Source organism: Apodemus sylvaticus, chromosome 2 (genome assembly GCF_947179515.1).
Source record: "Apodemus sylvaticus chromosome 2, mApoSyl1.1, whole genome shotgun sequence".
Lineage (NCBI taxonomy): Eukaryota > Metazoa > Chordata > Mammalia > Rodentia > Muridae > Apodemus > Apodemus sylvaticus.
In genome coordinates this window covers 8,431,560-8,444,892 of record NC_067473.1, presented here as the reverse complement: position 1 = coordinate 8,444,892, position 13,333 = coordinate 8,431,560, and the positions used below count along the sequence as shown (strand labels likewise).

General features: G+C 43.9%; 2 protein-coding genes across 2 annotated transcripts in view; one reads left to right on the top strand and one right to left on the bottom strand.

Moving 5' to 3' along the window:
• Fbxl13 (F-box and leucine rich repeat protein 13) overlaps positions 1–13,333 on the bottom strand; it is a 192,167-nt gene that overhangs the window by 5,452 nt on the left and 173,382 nt on the right. The window contains exon 19 of the mRNA XM_052173092.1: positions 3,831–3,965. Coding sequence (XP_052029052.1) covers positions 3,831–3,965 — 135 coding nt within the window. The remainder of the gene's footprint in view (positions 1–3,830; positions 3,966–13,333) is intronic.
• The window catches only part of Fam185a (family with sequence similarity 185 member A), an 81,831-nt gene that overhangs the window by 57,082 nt on the left and 11,416 nt on the right, over positions 1–13,333 (top strand). The window lies entirely within an intron of this gene.

Below are 13,333 nucleotides of genomic sequence, written 5' to 3'. Positions count from 1 at the left end.
AATATCCTGAGCTGAGGACTGGTTGGACACCCTGGTTCTGCCCCAGGCCCCCTGCCAACAGGATGCCCCTCAGTAATTTATCTTAACATGTCATTTTGCTACTTGGAGCATAAAACTCACAGCTAGGGCTCAGAATCCTGCTTTCTGGAACCCTTGACTGTAGCATAAGGGACATGTCTAGTGGAAACGTGTTCCACTACGGCAGCTTTTCCCGGCTTTGTGAAGTGCCGACTGTGTGTGTCCTTTGTTACCTATCTGCAAATCATACATCTTGCAATGTGCTGTGTATGAGTCTATTCTGTCTCAGAGAAGCTGATAACAGGATACAGAGAATCTTCTCATGGCTACACCTCCCAACAGAAATGAGCTTTCTAAGCCCTCGCCTACTTGAGATTTTCCCCCTCATAGGTAAATTGTATAAATACTCCATTATTGTCATCGATTTCTTTCTTCTCCCCTTATTCTTCCTTTATACTTGTCACTGACTCCTACCTCAAGCCATCATGATCCTACCTCATGCTCCTCAAAGGTCACACTGCTAAGAACACTGCTCGGGCCTTTGCATCGGGCCCATGTCAACCAACGTTCTTCCTGCTGTCACAGGCATTTTCCGCCATTGCCATTTCAGTGCTGTAGACATGAGGGCCCAGCACTGCTGACTGACCTGGAGGCGAGGGGGCTGCTGGGATAAGCAAACCTTTCCACAGATAACGTATCCATCCTCAAGATTCACCAGAGAGCTTCTGGAGAACCACGGTGATGAGCTACACTCTAGCCCATGGCGAAGTGAGGCAAGGACGAGACTGTTCAAATGACCCACAAGTCTTCCTTCCTCTTCTGGCCCCGACGTCATGTGACCTTTCATCTGACTAGCGCAATCTGGATGAGAAAGCCAAGCCTTTCTATGTTGTTCTCAAGGACTCTACTCCACCTCCCTTTCCTCACCTCCGGTTAAGTACAGAGTGAGCACTTAGTGTTGATGTATCTGTCAGATCTTTGCTTTTGCCTCTAGAATCCCTTGTCTGCTTCTCTCTTTGCCGTGCTCATCAGAGCCCTTTCTACACACCTTTTCTTTCAGACTTCCTTTGTTAGCAGAGCCACTTGAAAGCCAGTCCCCATCTGCCTTGTGCTATAACCAGAGGAGTTCCCAGCGAGCTGTGCTGGCAGCCAGTCATGCAAGCAAGAGTGCCTGTGGGCGATCACGGTCAGCGTGCAGTCAGAGAACGCCTGTGGGCGGGGCGATCACGGTCAGCGTGCAGTCACGTGGCTACTGCGGCCAATGTGTGAGCTTCTTGACGCGCACAGCTCACTTCCAGAACCACGTCACATGGACCAGAAAAAAGTTCCAGTTTCCCTTGTTCTAACCAAATTCATTATTAAAAGAAATCTTGTAGCAAGGCATGGTGATACGTACCTATAATCCCAGCACCTGGAAGACTGAGATAGGAGAATGGCATCTAGTTCAGGGCCAGCCTGGTCTACTGCTAAATTCCAGGCTAGCCTGGGCTAAGTGTTAAGACTCTTAACAACAACAAAGTTTTTACTTTATAGTTTGTTTTGGCTTACCAGAACTTTCTCTCCCTCTTGTCTCCTCCTCTTTATCTGATACATTAGTGTGGAAGATTAGGGACGTTCCAGATTCCCTTTCAACCCACTCAAGCCAACAGTAATGCATCTGCATGTATATCCCAGCAAGGGTACACAGCCCCCAGGACTGGGGTGATGCTACTCACATACAAGCCAGGAGGTGTGCACGGCGGGTCAAGCTGGTAACAACCTCAGCACGTATTATGGTTTCTGTTTCCTCCTTCTGAATATTTTGCCAGCTCCGAGTTCTCCCTGACAATATGTTTGGAGTTTTAGCCTTGTGTAGAGACTTCTTTGCTGATCGGGGAGTGCTTGCCGGAGCACTCGTGGTTATCAGCAGACGGTTAGCCTCTGAGTGGAGCTAAGTGACCAGTGTCGGCCTCGCTCCAAGCCCGAGTGAAGGGTGACCCAGGAGGGCGTGTTGAGAACACGCTCCTGTCCGGGAGTTCTCATCTTACATTGTGGGCTGGCTAGGGCTCTCGAGAAGAGGCATCTGATCTCCTGCCTGAAGGAAGTGCTGGCAGCCACACTCTGAATTGAGTGAGAAGAAACAGTGCTAAAGTGTCTGCTCCTCAAATTCTGGAGCCCTGTTCCCAAGCCCCCGTGAAGCTGCCTTCCCTGCAGAGATGCTGTGCTTCACTAGCTCTAGACAATGGCGATTTTGCTTCTCGCGGGACATTTGGCAGTGTCTGGAGATATTCTTGGTTTTCAAGATGGGAAATACAGGGGCCCAGATGCTAGGGACCCAGTGCCTGGAGGGCCGGTAGTGATGACAGGAACACCTCCCTCCACACTGGCAAGGACTGCCTTGTCTGGAACCACAGAACTGTCAGGGCTGAGAAAATGGATGTCCATGCCGCTGGCTTGGGTGGGGACCTGCGCAGAGATGTGGAGGAGAGGAGGTGGGGGTCTCTCTCCATCTCTAGAGTGTTTAACAAGGACTTTAGTTCCCTCCTCACACCATCCCAGAAGTTTCTGCTGCTGCCAAGGGGAAAGCCTATCGTAAGCTCACATGTTCTGCTTTCTCTCCTGTGGCATGGGGCTCCGAGCTGCCCCGTCACCCAGGTTGTTCACCTGTTGTCAAGTCCCCACAGTGTCCTTACTCCTGTTTCCCGCCCTGTCTTATCCTAAGGCATCCTCGCTACTCAGCAGCAGTTGTGACAGGGCTCCAAGAGAAACTACTTGTGTATATTTTATCTGCCTTATTAACTTAGACTCGGGTTTTCTAAAGACAAAAGAAAGCAGGTTATATTATCCTTAGAAAGTATTATTCCATCCTTTAAAACAGCAAAACACAAACCTCCATTTCTGACTTTTTTGTACACAGAAAAAAAAAATTCTGAAAAATAAGTGTCAGCGATTTGCGTTCACAATGGTGTAACAGTGGTTGCTCTCCTCGCTGTAAGCGACTGTACAGTGTTGTCAGGAGCACCATTTCTCTCAGGCTATGTCACCCTGCTTTTTTCAGGAAGGTCATAGACTTTCAAAGTTAAGACCAAAGATGACGAAATAACCTTTCGACAGACTGCAGAGACATTGTCTACCTGCCCCACTGAGAGTTAACCTTAGCTTCACATATCCAGTGAAGTTAGCTGTTGACACTTAGTGGGTTTTTTTATATAGGAGACATGCAAATTATTCCCTAATAATTATTTTATCTAAAAATTATTTAGAGTCTGGTAGAAACTCTAAACCAAGGTTCTGGCTGTGTTGCCCTGTAGGGTGTTAACCAGTTTTAGGTCTAACCTGAAACTCAACATTCTTTCTTCAGTTCCTATCCAGATCTATCTGATGTTCTATGCCATGATTTTATGATTTTTGCTGATCTGCTCAGTGATGAATTAAATGAATTTCTGGCACAAACTTATATTTGCATATAATTCTGAGTGGAGGTGACACACGCCTTTAATTCCAGCACAGCCTGGTCCACAGAGTTGAGTTCCAGGATATACAGAGAAACACTGTCTCCAAAAACAAAACCAAAAACAAACAAAACAAAAAACTTATATTTGCGTGAGAATAATATCTTGAGTGTTTATAAATTCTACTTTGGCACAAACAAAATCCTAGAGCCAGTTCCAATTTGGAGATGGGAAAATGCATCCAATGATTCCTCCAGACACCGCAGACACCAAGGCAGTTCTCTGTCAAGTCCAGCCCTGCCTGCGGCCCTGCCTGTGGCCCAGCCTGGATCCTGTCAGTGCTGACCACTGACTTTCCTGTGTTCCAGCTGCCATGCATACCTTTGGGCATCCTGCGATGTTAAGAGATGTAATTCGGGTGCAGAAAATGGCTATGGTTTTTATGATGTCATCTGTCAGCTGGGTGCAGTAGGAGACATCCAGGTGTTCCAGGACCAGCGAGGTTTTGCAGTATGCCTGCAAGAGATTCCAAGGTCACGGGTTTGGGGGTTTTGTTTTGGATTTTGTTTTTTCTTTAAAGGTGTTTGTTGTTTGTTTTCCTTCACTTTCTCCTAGTTTTTTTTTTTTCCAAACACTCAGTCCGTCTGAAACCACCTTACCTGCAGTGGTTTATTTAGTATACATTTGGGTCCCCTAAATACAGATTTTTTTTTTCCATGAACAAAACAAGCAGCAGAACATTACATCCCAAATCAGCATGTCAAAAGATACGCGTCAAATTAACAGTTCATTAATACTACATTCCTGCTAACAAAAGCCAGTTTTTCTGAAATCCCTGCTGATAGCATGTGATTGGTGTATTTTAACAGGGTTGTTGTCATCCAGATGAGTAGGGGAGGAGTCTGGTCACAAGAGTAGATGACAGATATGCCAGGGGCCACAGGCCACTGTAGGAAGAACACACCTTCGAGTTTTCCTCTCTTTCCATCAGGACAACCTCTTAAATGTTGACAAACAATCTAGCCTTTCCGGGGCCTCAGCTTCCTCCTCTAACTAAGACAGACCATACCTAGACTGCAGCAGCATTTTGAAATCCCACAGTGATCATCTGTCACAGAGATCATTGTATATATCAATTTATGATTTCCCCACCCACAGAAGCAAGGCAGTGGAACCAGCCTAGACGCCATCGGCAGATAGAGAGAAAACAGGAGCACAGTATACACACCCAGTGGGATTTTGTTGAGCTAGAAAGAAAACCAGAATCAGGAGCTTTTCAGGGAAATGGATGAAGCTGGGAGTTATTATACTGCGCAAGATAACCAAGACTTAGAAAGACAAAAGCCCACAGGTCTCTTTATGGACCCTGCCTTATAATGTCTACCTGTACTTAAATAATGAGGTGACAGACAGGATTATGCCTGGCCCAGGGACTGGACTGGCTCTATCAGATGTGACCTTATTGGAGTAGGTGTGACCTAGTTAGAGGAAGTGTGTCACTGTGGGGGTGGGCTTGGAGACCCGCCTCCTAGTGCCTGGAAGCCAGTCTTCTGTTTACCTTTGGAACAAGATGTAGACCTCTCAGTACCTCCAGTGCCATGCCTGCCTGCCTGGATGCTACCATGCTTCCCACCATGATGATAATGGACTGAACCTCAGAACCTATAAGCCAGCCCCAGTTAAATGTCCTTATAAGAGTTGGCTTTGTCATGGTGCCTGTTCACAGCCATGGAAACCCTGACTAAGGCAGGGTGGAATAGGTGGGGGGAAAGACACAGGAGGGAAGGGAAGAGAAGCAACACAGCAGATTGTTCTTAAAAGTCCCATTCTGACACCTAACACTATATATGCTAATTTACTGCTGTACAATGACTTCACAACTCAGGGGATACTACAGAAAAACAAAATGAGCATCTGGAGATGCTCATGGAGATGGCTAGGCAGTTAAGAGGGCAGTGGACCAGAGTTTGGTTCCCAGTAACCAGGACAAGCCATTCATATCCTCATGAACTCCAGCTCCAGGGGATTTGATGTCCTCTTTGGCCTCTATGGGTAGTGTGCATATACTTGTGTATGTAGGTCACACTCACACACACACACACACACACACACACACACACACAGAGCATGGGAGAAGGAAGAAAAATAAAATAAGATCATGTGAAGCTGACAAAAACTAGCCAGCACAGTCATTCGCGGAAAATTACACTTAGATTTGAAAACTTCTCACCATAAAATAATTAAATATAAGAGGGGATGGATGCTAAAGAGCCTGACGTCACCACTCCGCAGTCTATACATCGACCCATATGTATACGTAGCACTGTGATATACTACAGTTTTTGACAGTTGACTCTTTTGAAGACTAAATATTAGCTGCTAATAGATTTTGTGTATGATGCCAATGCTAAAAAATGTATACTGACAAGAGAAAGAAGTCTTGGCAGTTACCCTTTCTCTGACCACAGCTGCCTACAGTGATTTCTCTTGAGCTCATGTAGAGCCTGGATTTTCCACAGGGGTCAGCATTTACTGTGCTTGACTCACCCCTGTGCTGTGACTGACTTTACATGGAAACTACAACTAAGCTGCCAGAAATTGGAAGGAGTCAGTGTTTGGGGGTAGAAGGGTCACTGTCACTGGAGACAGTCAAGCACAGGGACATATCTAGGGTGGTACAGAGGGAATCTGCCTTTACTGCACCAATAACTTTGTCTCTCAGATCACTTGCTAATAAGAATGTGGTGAGGCTTTTGGGGTTCTCTCCAGAACTAGTTTTTATACACCTTCATATGCATCACATTCAGAACACAGCGCAGTTCAATACTAGGATACAGGACATTATGTAAGTGTCTCCCAGAAAAATCAAGGCTGTTTTAATAATACAAGAATTTTGACGTTGCAAGGTCTGGGGTAATACTATTTCCTCTTTGAGAATGGACAGAGAGCAAGAACCAGAGACAAGTCATAGCAAGAACAGTATTTAAACTGTGAGCAGCCAATGAGATGACACCGTGAGTAAAGGTGCTTGTTCTAGAACCCTGACTAACAGTGATCAGCACCCAGAGCTACAGTGGAAGGAGTGGCCAGGTCCTAAAAGTTGTCCCTGACCTCCACCCATGGCTCACCCGTGTACACACACACACACACACACACACACACACACACACACAAAGAGAGAGATAATAATTAATAAGCAATTTAGTGGAACTATAAGACCAATTCCTTGAAAGCTGGCTGGCTTCAAAGGGAGCCTCAGGGCGTCTCTTCAGTCCCCAACTGCCAGTGTCTTTGGCTGCCAGGATCAGGTCCCTATTATGTCTTTATCTTCCATGGCTCTACCAGTCTTTGACACTGAATTGTTTGAAGGTTTTTAAATTCATTAACTCTAAAAGTGACGTTAAAGTCTCTGACACATTCACAGCTGCATTCCCAGACATGGAAAACCTTAGGCAAAAAAATCGGTGAAGCTATTTTTGCTAAATCGGTGGCAAATTATGGGGCTAAAGTCCCACAGTTCATTGTTTCCTTTAGAGCCACATAAATTGCCCTGAGGCTCTAGGTCTGCAAGGGGGTTACCACAGGATCACACAGCAAAATCCCCTCTTCTCCTCCAGAAACAGCTGTGTGCCCTGCCAGCTCTAAAGCTGCCCAGCCCCTCACATATCAACCCCACCACTGCCTTTATCTTGGAAAATGCTACTCTAAGCCTCTTCCAAGTCAGTCTCTTACAGTGAAGGCAGAAAGAAATGAAAACATGGTCAGGTTGGACTCCTGTCTATTCTGTTGTCCTATCTTGCCATCAATTAACTCTTTTTCAGAACAGCTCTACATCGCTGCATCAGAGTGTTCCCTGTCTCTTCTGGACTGAATCACAGTGTCCGGGGGTTAACGACTACATTCCTAAATTGGGTATGTAGCCGGGACTAAATTTGACTCATATTTGTTGACTGCTACAATAGTGGGTTTTTTGCCCAATCTCTGATTAATCCACCTCAACAGGTGGCAGCTCCTTGTCCAAAAGGTCTCCCTTTGTTGTTTCTTCTTGTGACACTGTCTACTGACAGTGTGCCTCATTACAGCTCCATTGGGCATACTACAAGGCTGGAGGGTTTTGGCTTTTCCCCCCCTCTGTTGATAATTCTGGGAAAACACTGTGCTCTCAAGAACTTTAATGAAGACTAGTTGGGACAGCTCAAAGCTAAGAATTCAATTTCTGGAATTATATGTGATAAACACAGACCTTCAGTTGCTTGGGCCTCAAACAGTCATGAGATGTAGAGGTAGATCTTCTCAAAGATGGCCTCCATCCTGCCAGGCATCAGAGCAGGTGGGGGTGGTCCTGGCTAGGTCACCCACTCTGTAGAGCCTGAAGCCCTGTCCTGATGGAAATAGTCCTGCTTTCCGACTCTGCTGGGAAGCCAGGTCTAGTTAGGTAAGGGCGGGTCACAGAAGCAAGGCTGAAAGCAAGAATCCCCAAATGAAGTACCGTAGTTCACATTGTGTCAAACTTATATGGCAATCTGAGGAAGAAGTTTTGGCTTCAACCTGCAGACTAAGGGTTAAGCCAACGAGGAAGCAACCACATGGAATGGAGACTCTTCACAATACAAATGAGGAGAATGAGTTCCTATGCATGGCAGGCAGTCCACAGCTCTGTGTCCTTCCTGAGCAAGGTCGAGGGCCTTTTGGCCTGAATTCAGCTTATACCACTGAAAGTTCTACATCTCGGGATAAATACTCAACTCCTTTAGGACTTAATGTTCTCCTCTGCAGCATGGGAAATGGCAAGGCTCTTTAACATCAGCTCTTCATAATTTGATGAGAGAGTAAGTGGGTTAATATTAACAAAAGTGATGGCACAATTCCTGGTACACAGTGGACAAGTTGACAAATAGTAGCAGAACTATTGTTGCTACCAGATTCTCTCTGGCCCTGCCAGATTTTTAAAATTATAAAATACACATTAATATACTTTGTAGGGTATATATATATATTTGATTAAATATGTTATAAATAGATATAATCAAAATAAATGCTGTCAATAAAAAAATCTAAATAAAAGTCTTAGAAATCCTAATCTTTCTTTCTAACCCCAAGATAAATGTTTTCTCAACAGGACACCTATGGTTGTCAGTAAATCTGGATAGCTTACTGATGTCATAGATCCTATAATATACTTGGATTAAAAAAGGGGAATTATTTTCAAAATATACAGTGTGGCAGGTGTATAAAAAGAAGCCAAGAGGTGGAATCAGCAAAGATAAGCAGCAACAGAATGCATACTGGGAAAACAAAGGAAAGACCAGAAAATGAACAACAAAAAAAGGATCTTCTGTTTGGCAAGCAAAGTCAGCAAGCAAAGTTTGTTTTTTAAAAAAAAAAAAATCCAGAATAGTGTTGTGCTTGTTTTTTAACAAAATCACAATTATTTGAAGACTCACAACCAATGAAGACTCAGGAGCCAGATGCTGGGGTAAAGCCTGCTGCCTCAGAGAGGAGAGAAAACACCCAGCTGACCTCCTCAGCCAGCATCGCCAAAGGCCAGGTCTCCTTCCCCATGCGGCTTCAAACTGAATGTCCCCCTCCCCCTTCTGGGTCTCTCTACCCGCCCTCCTGACTTCCTCTAACTCTCTATGGCTTTTTCTATGTCCATTCCCTGTCAAGTGCTTGCTTGCTCTACCTCTTGCTTTATCGTTGACTTTATTTAATCCTGTTTGCAGAATGCTATTGGGTTAAAGGCATGTGCTAGGGCCGAGGCACACCACAACTAGAAACCAGTTTCTTTATATTTGTTGTTTCTTTATATTTATTTATGGTAAATAACACACAGTTATTTACAGTGTGGTCAAATATCCTGCAGTGAATAGTTTCTTGCTTTAGGTTTTATGTACAAAATAAAAAATGAGCCAGGCTGGACAAAGGACAACCCTGACACATGCACTTTCCTTTTTATCCAAGGTAAGTGGTCTGGTTTCCTGGCCTCCCTAGGGTCCCTATAGACAAGGGCAGGGGAATTAATTAGGCAGTGAGTCTTAGGAAGAGTTGCCGAGCTCTGTCCAGTCACCCTCTCTATTCTTGTCCTTTTCCTTACATTTTCTCGGGAGAACGGCAACTGAAACCAATGGCCAACTAAGTATGGCCTCTTGCGTCTCAGACTTTGTAAGAAACTAAGTCCAGGAACCATCAGTACAGCTTTGGCCCTTCATTTTATATATATAGTAGAATCAACAAGTCAAGAGGGGCTTCCAGCCTTGCAGAAAAATCTCAGAGCAAGAATCTGTTGGGTCTGTGTGACCCTAACACATTTTTAACATTAACTTTCCTCATCTTTAAGAGGGAAATAAATACATCTATACATCTACATCTATATCTATATCATATATAGGGATAGATACATAGATAGATGATAGATAGATACATACATATATGATAGATAGATAGATAGATAGATAGATAGATAGATAGATAGATAGACAGACAGACAGATGGAAAGAAAATGGGCTTTGGGAAGACACAGAGCACGTGTTCTCCAGAAGCACTTGGCAGAGACAGCACCATCACTACATCATAGGCGAATGCTGTCTTCTATCTCTCAGCTGTAGACTGAGGAATTATGGGCCAAAGCCGCCTGCCTGGGATACCACCTTTAACCTGTAATGTCATGAGGGCTTTAGAAAGGAAATCCAGCAAGGAAATTCTAAATGGGCCTGCCAGAGTTGTTAGAACCCACAGCCAGTGAAGTACAGCCCTTCAGAGCCATGCTGCAGGCGCCTGCTCACAGCAGGAATGACACAATGGGCAAACCCTCAGTGCATCGCAGAGGGATCAAAAGTAGCGACATAAACTCTTACTGTCAGAGAAAAGTGGACTCCCTACCCTTGCTCTTGCCTGCAGGCAATCTTGACAGGTTTTGTTAAACTTTAGGCAAGTTTCATCTTACAAACAGCAGAAACAGCCTCCTAAGGATTGTCTTGCTTTTAACACTCCCCCTGTAGGTCTCTGTGGACACTTACAGGAAAATAACAGATGCCATTTATGAAACTGAGCGAAACTTCAGCTGTCTACTGGTTCTCAGGGTGGGAGTGGGCAGGAAGCCAGGTCTGGGGCGGAGCTTACGCAGCTTCACCTAGTTCTTTGCCAAGAAAACATGGTGCCCAGCACTCCAGAATCCCATGGAACCTTACATGCTATGGGACTTGGAGAAGCTGTTGAATTCCACATCCTTTGAAGTCTGGCAAGTTTCAGATGCCGTTGGATGACTGACAATTGGAAACACATCAGCGTCAAGAGCTCCACAGTGCTGAGATGGCTGCTTTTGCTCACAGCCAATGAAACAATAATAAAGCCCTGGTATTTGTGTTCCCCCGGTTGGATCCACAGCCCATGAGTCTCCTAGCATTTGCTGTGTTATCTTAAAACTTGGGAGATCGTCCTTAGCACGGATGATCAACTTGGCAGGGATTTCCAAAATGAAGCTCTTAATTGTTCCGAGTTTTGTGACTGCTGCTTTTTTAACAAGTACCAGATGACCACCACTTTAAGTCTACCAAGAAATCATTTAGTTCCTCTCCTAGGACCCTTTAAAAACATCCTACAGCCTGAGATCCTCTGGGAGCTTCTTCATCATAGACCTTTTAGTCAATACTTCCCTGGGGAGAGACCACTGCAAAGGTTTCCCGGGCCCAAGAGCCAGGGAGCGAGGAAGCCAATGGTTTGCCTTTCTTCTTCCCCGCACAGGACAGCACAGAGCCCCTGCTGTGTCTAAGGCCAGGGACTAGGGCCGGTTTGCTCAGGGATCTTGATTGCTCTTCCCCTTTCAACCCACGAACACAATTTCATCCCTGGAGAATAGGTGTAGTTATCAAAATCGCATACTCTGATGATTATTGCGTGACTTAATGCTGGAAACTAAAAAGAAATTGGTGTTGATCTTTTTACAAATGGTTGCTAAGGGGAGCTGACTCATGCAGCCATCTTAGGCATTGTGAGCCAGAATGTATCAAAGGCTAACAAAACCAGTTTGCGTTTAACACTAGAGGAGAGAGCTATCAATGGATAAAAATATTATTGATGAAAATCTTGCATAAACAGTATTTTGGAATTAGTTAAAAGTCAGTGAATACTGTTGAAGATGAGGAAAGAGACACAGGAAAGTGATTCCAGTTTGCTGTTTGGGATCCATGAATAAATCCTTCTTAAACTCCAGACACAAATGTCCAAAACAGACGCCAGTCTGAGAGAGGAGGACAGTTGTTGAACGAGGTGGATGCTTGGACTGTTCAAAAGCTAACACACACACAAAGAGAGAGAGAGAGAGAAAGAGAGAGAGAGAGAGAGAGACACGCACGCGCACACACACACACACACACCAAGAACAGGGAGGAGGAAAAAAATGGAGAGATGTTGAGACAAAAAAAATTTTCTGAATAGAACATCTGGTCTTGTGCAACTAATAATGAAATAATTCTGTATTCGATGCTTCTTTTAAAAAGATATCTTTAGATCAGTGAAAATAAAGAGCAACTTTGAAAGTTTAAATTTTTAAAAAACATGCCAGAATTTTGCTTTTGATAACAGAGTTAGCATGAGTGCACACTTTTGCCTAGACTCTCCAGCACCTAAAAACAGTATAAATTTAGGGACTACAGAAGATTTGGGGGGCAGTGCCTGGAGTCCAGAGAATCAAAAGCAAGTGGCAGAAAGTGATATTTTCTGACTCTTAGCCTCAGCCTTATCCCAAGAAGCATTTTTTAACATGATGGATATTTAGAGACTAATAGAGCAATACACTAGAATACTTCTGAAAAATTCACTCCCTGATCAAACACAACTGCCTCCTAAGAATGTAACTCAAGAATAGAATGCCAAGATTCTTAACTTTTATTTTGTCCTTCATTCATTCAGTAAATACTTGTTTAACATTTATAATTGCCCACAACTGAACTAACTAACTACTAGCTACTGGTTCAAATAAAGTCTTTTTTCTCAAGCAAACTAGAGTCATGTCGCTGAGCCTGCCTCCCTGACAGAGCATTCCTGGCAGTTAGGTCAGTCTTCCTTTGTTGTTTGGGTTCTGCAATGCACTCCATGACACGAATCTTACTCCTGGCCCATGGATGAATGGATCAATGAGTGTGTAAGTGGGCAGCTAAGCAGATGGATTCACACTGGACATAAACATTATTAAAATATGGCACTGTATCTCATAAATACATACAAAAATCATTATTAACAGACAGGAATGCATTGTGTGTGTGTGTGCATGTGTGTGTGTGTGTGTGTGTACTGATTTGGCATCAAGACTTGTCCAGAACAATGTAAGGCATTCATATCAGTATAATGCCACATTATACTGAATCATCTATAATTTTGGTTGTGAGACTGACCTTTAATGGTTGAGCCATCTCTCCAGTCCAGTACTGAGTCATTTTAATGACACATTTATTTGCAATGATGCTTAACTGTTTTGTATTTTAAATTTTTGATCTGTTACCTTTTCATTTTTTTTAAACCCTGACTGTATCATGCTGGTGGATAAGGCTTTACATGTTTAACCTTTCAATTAAACCACAATTTTTACTTACAGGAATCTTTTGCCTTCTTTTCATAGCAGGTTACATGCACCTAAGCATTAGTAATTCCTCTTATTATAGAGTTATAATCTTGTCTGGTATGGAAGTTTTCAGTTCTCCCCAGGTTCTTCTTTTGTTTTCTGAATAACTCTGTACACTAGGCAGACTTGTGCCAGGGACTAAAATTGGAAGAAACTGACTTTGTTTCACACCAGAGCCTATAATAAAGAAGATTCTTAAGAATTACACTTTCCACTTATACTATTACAGCGTCAAGACGCCACAGATGAAGCAAAGCAGAGCTGAACA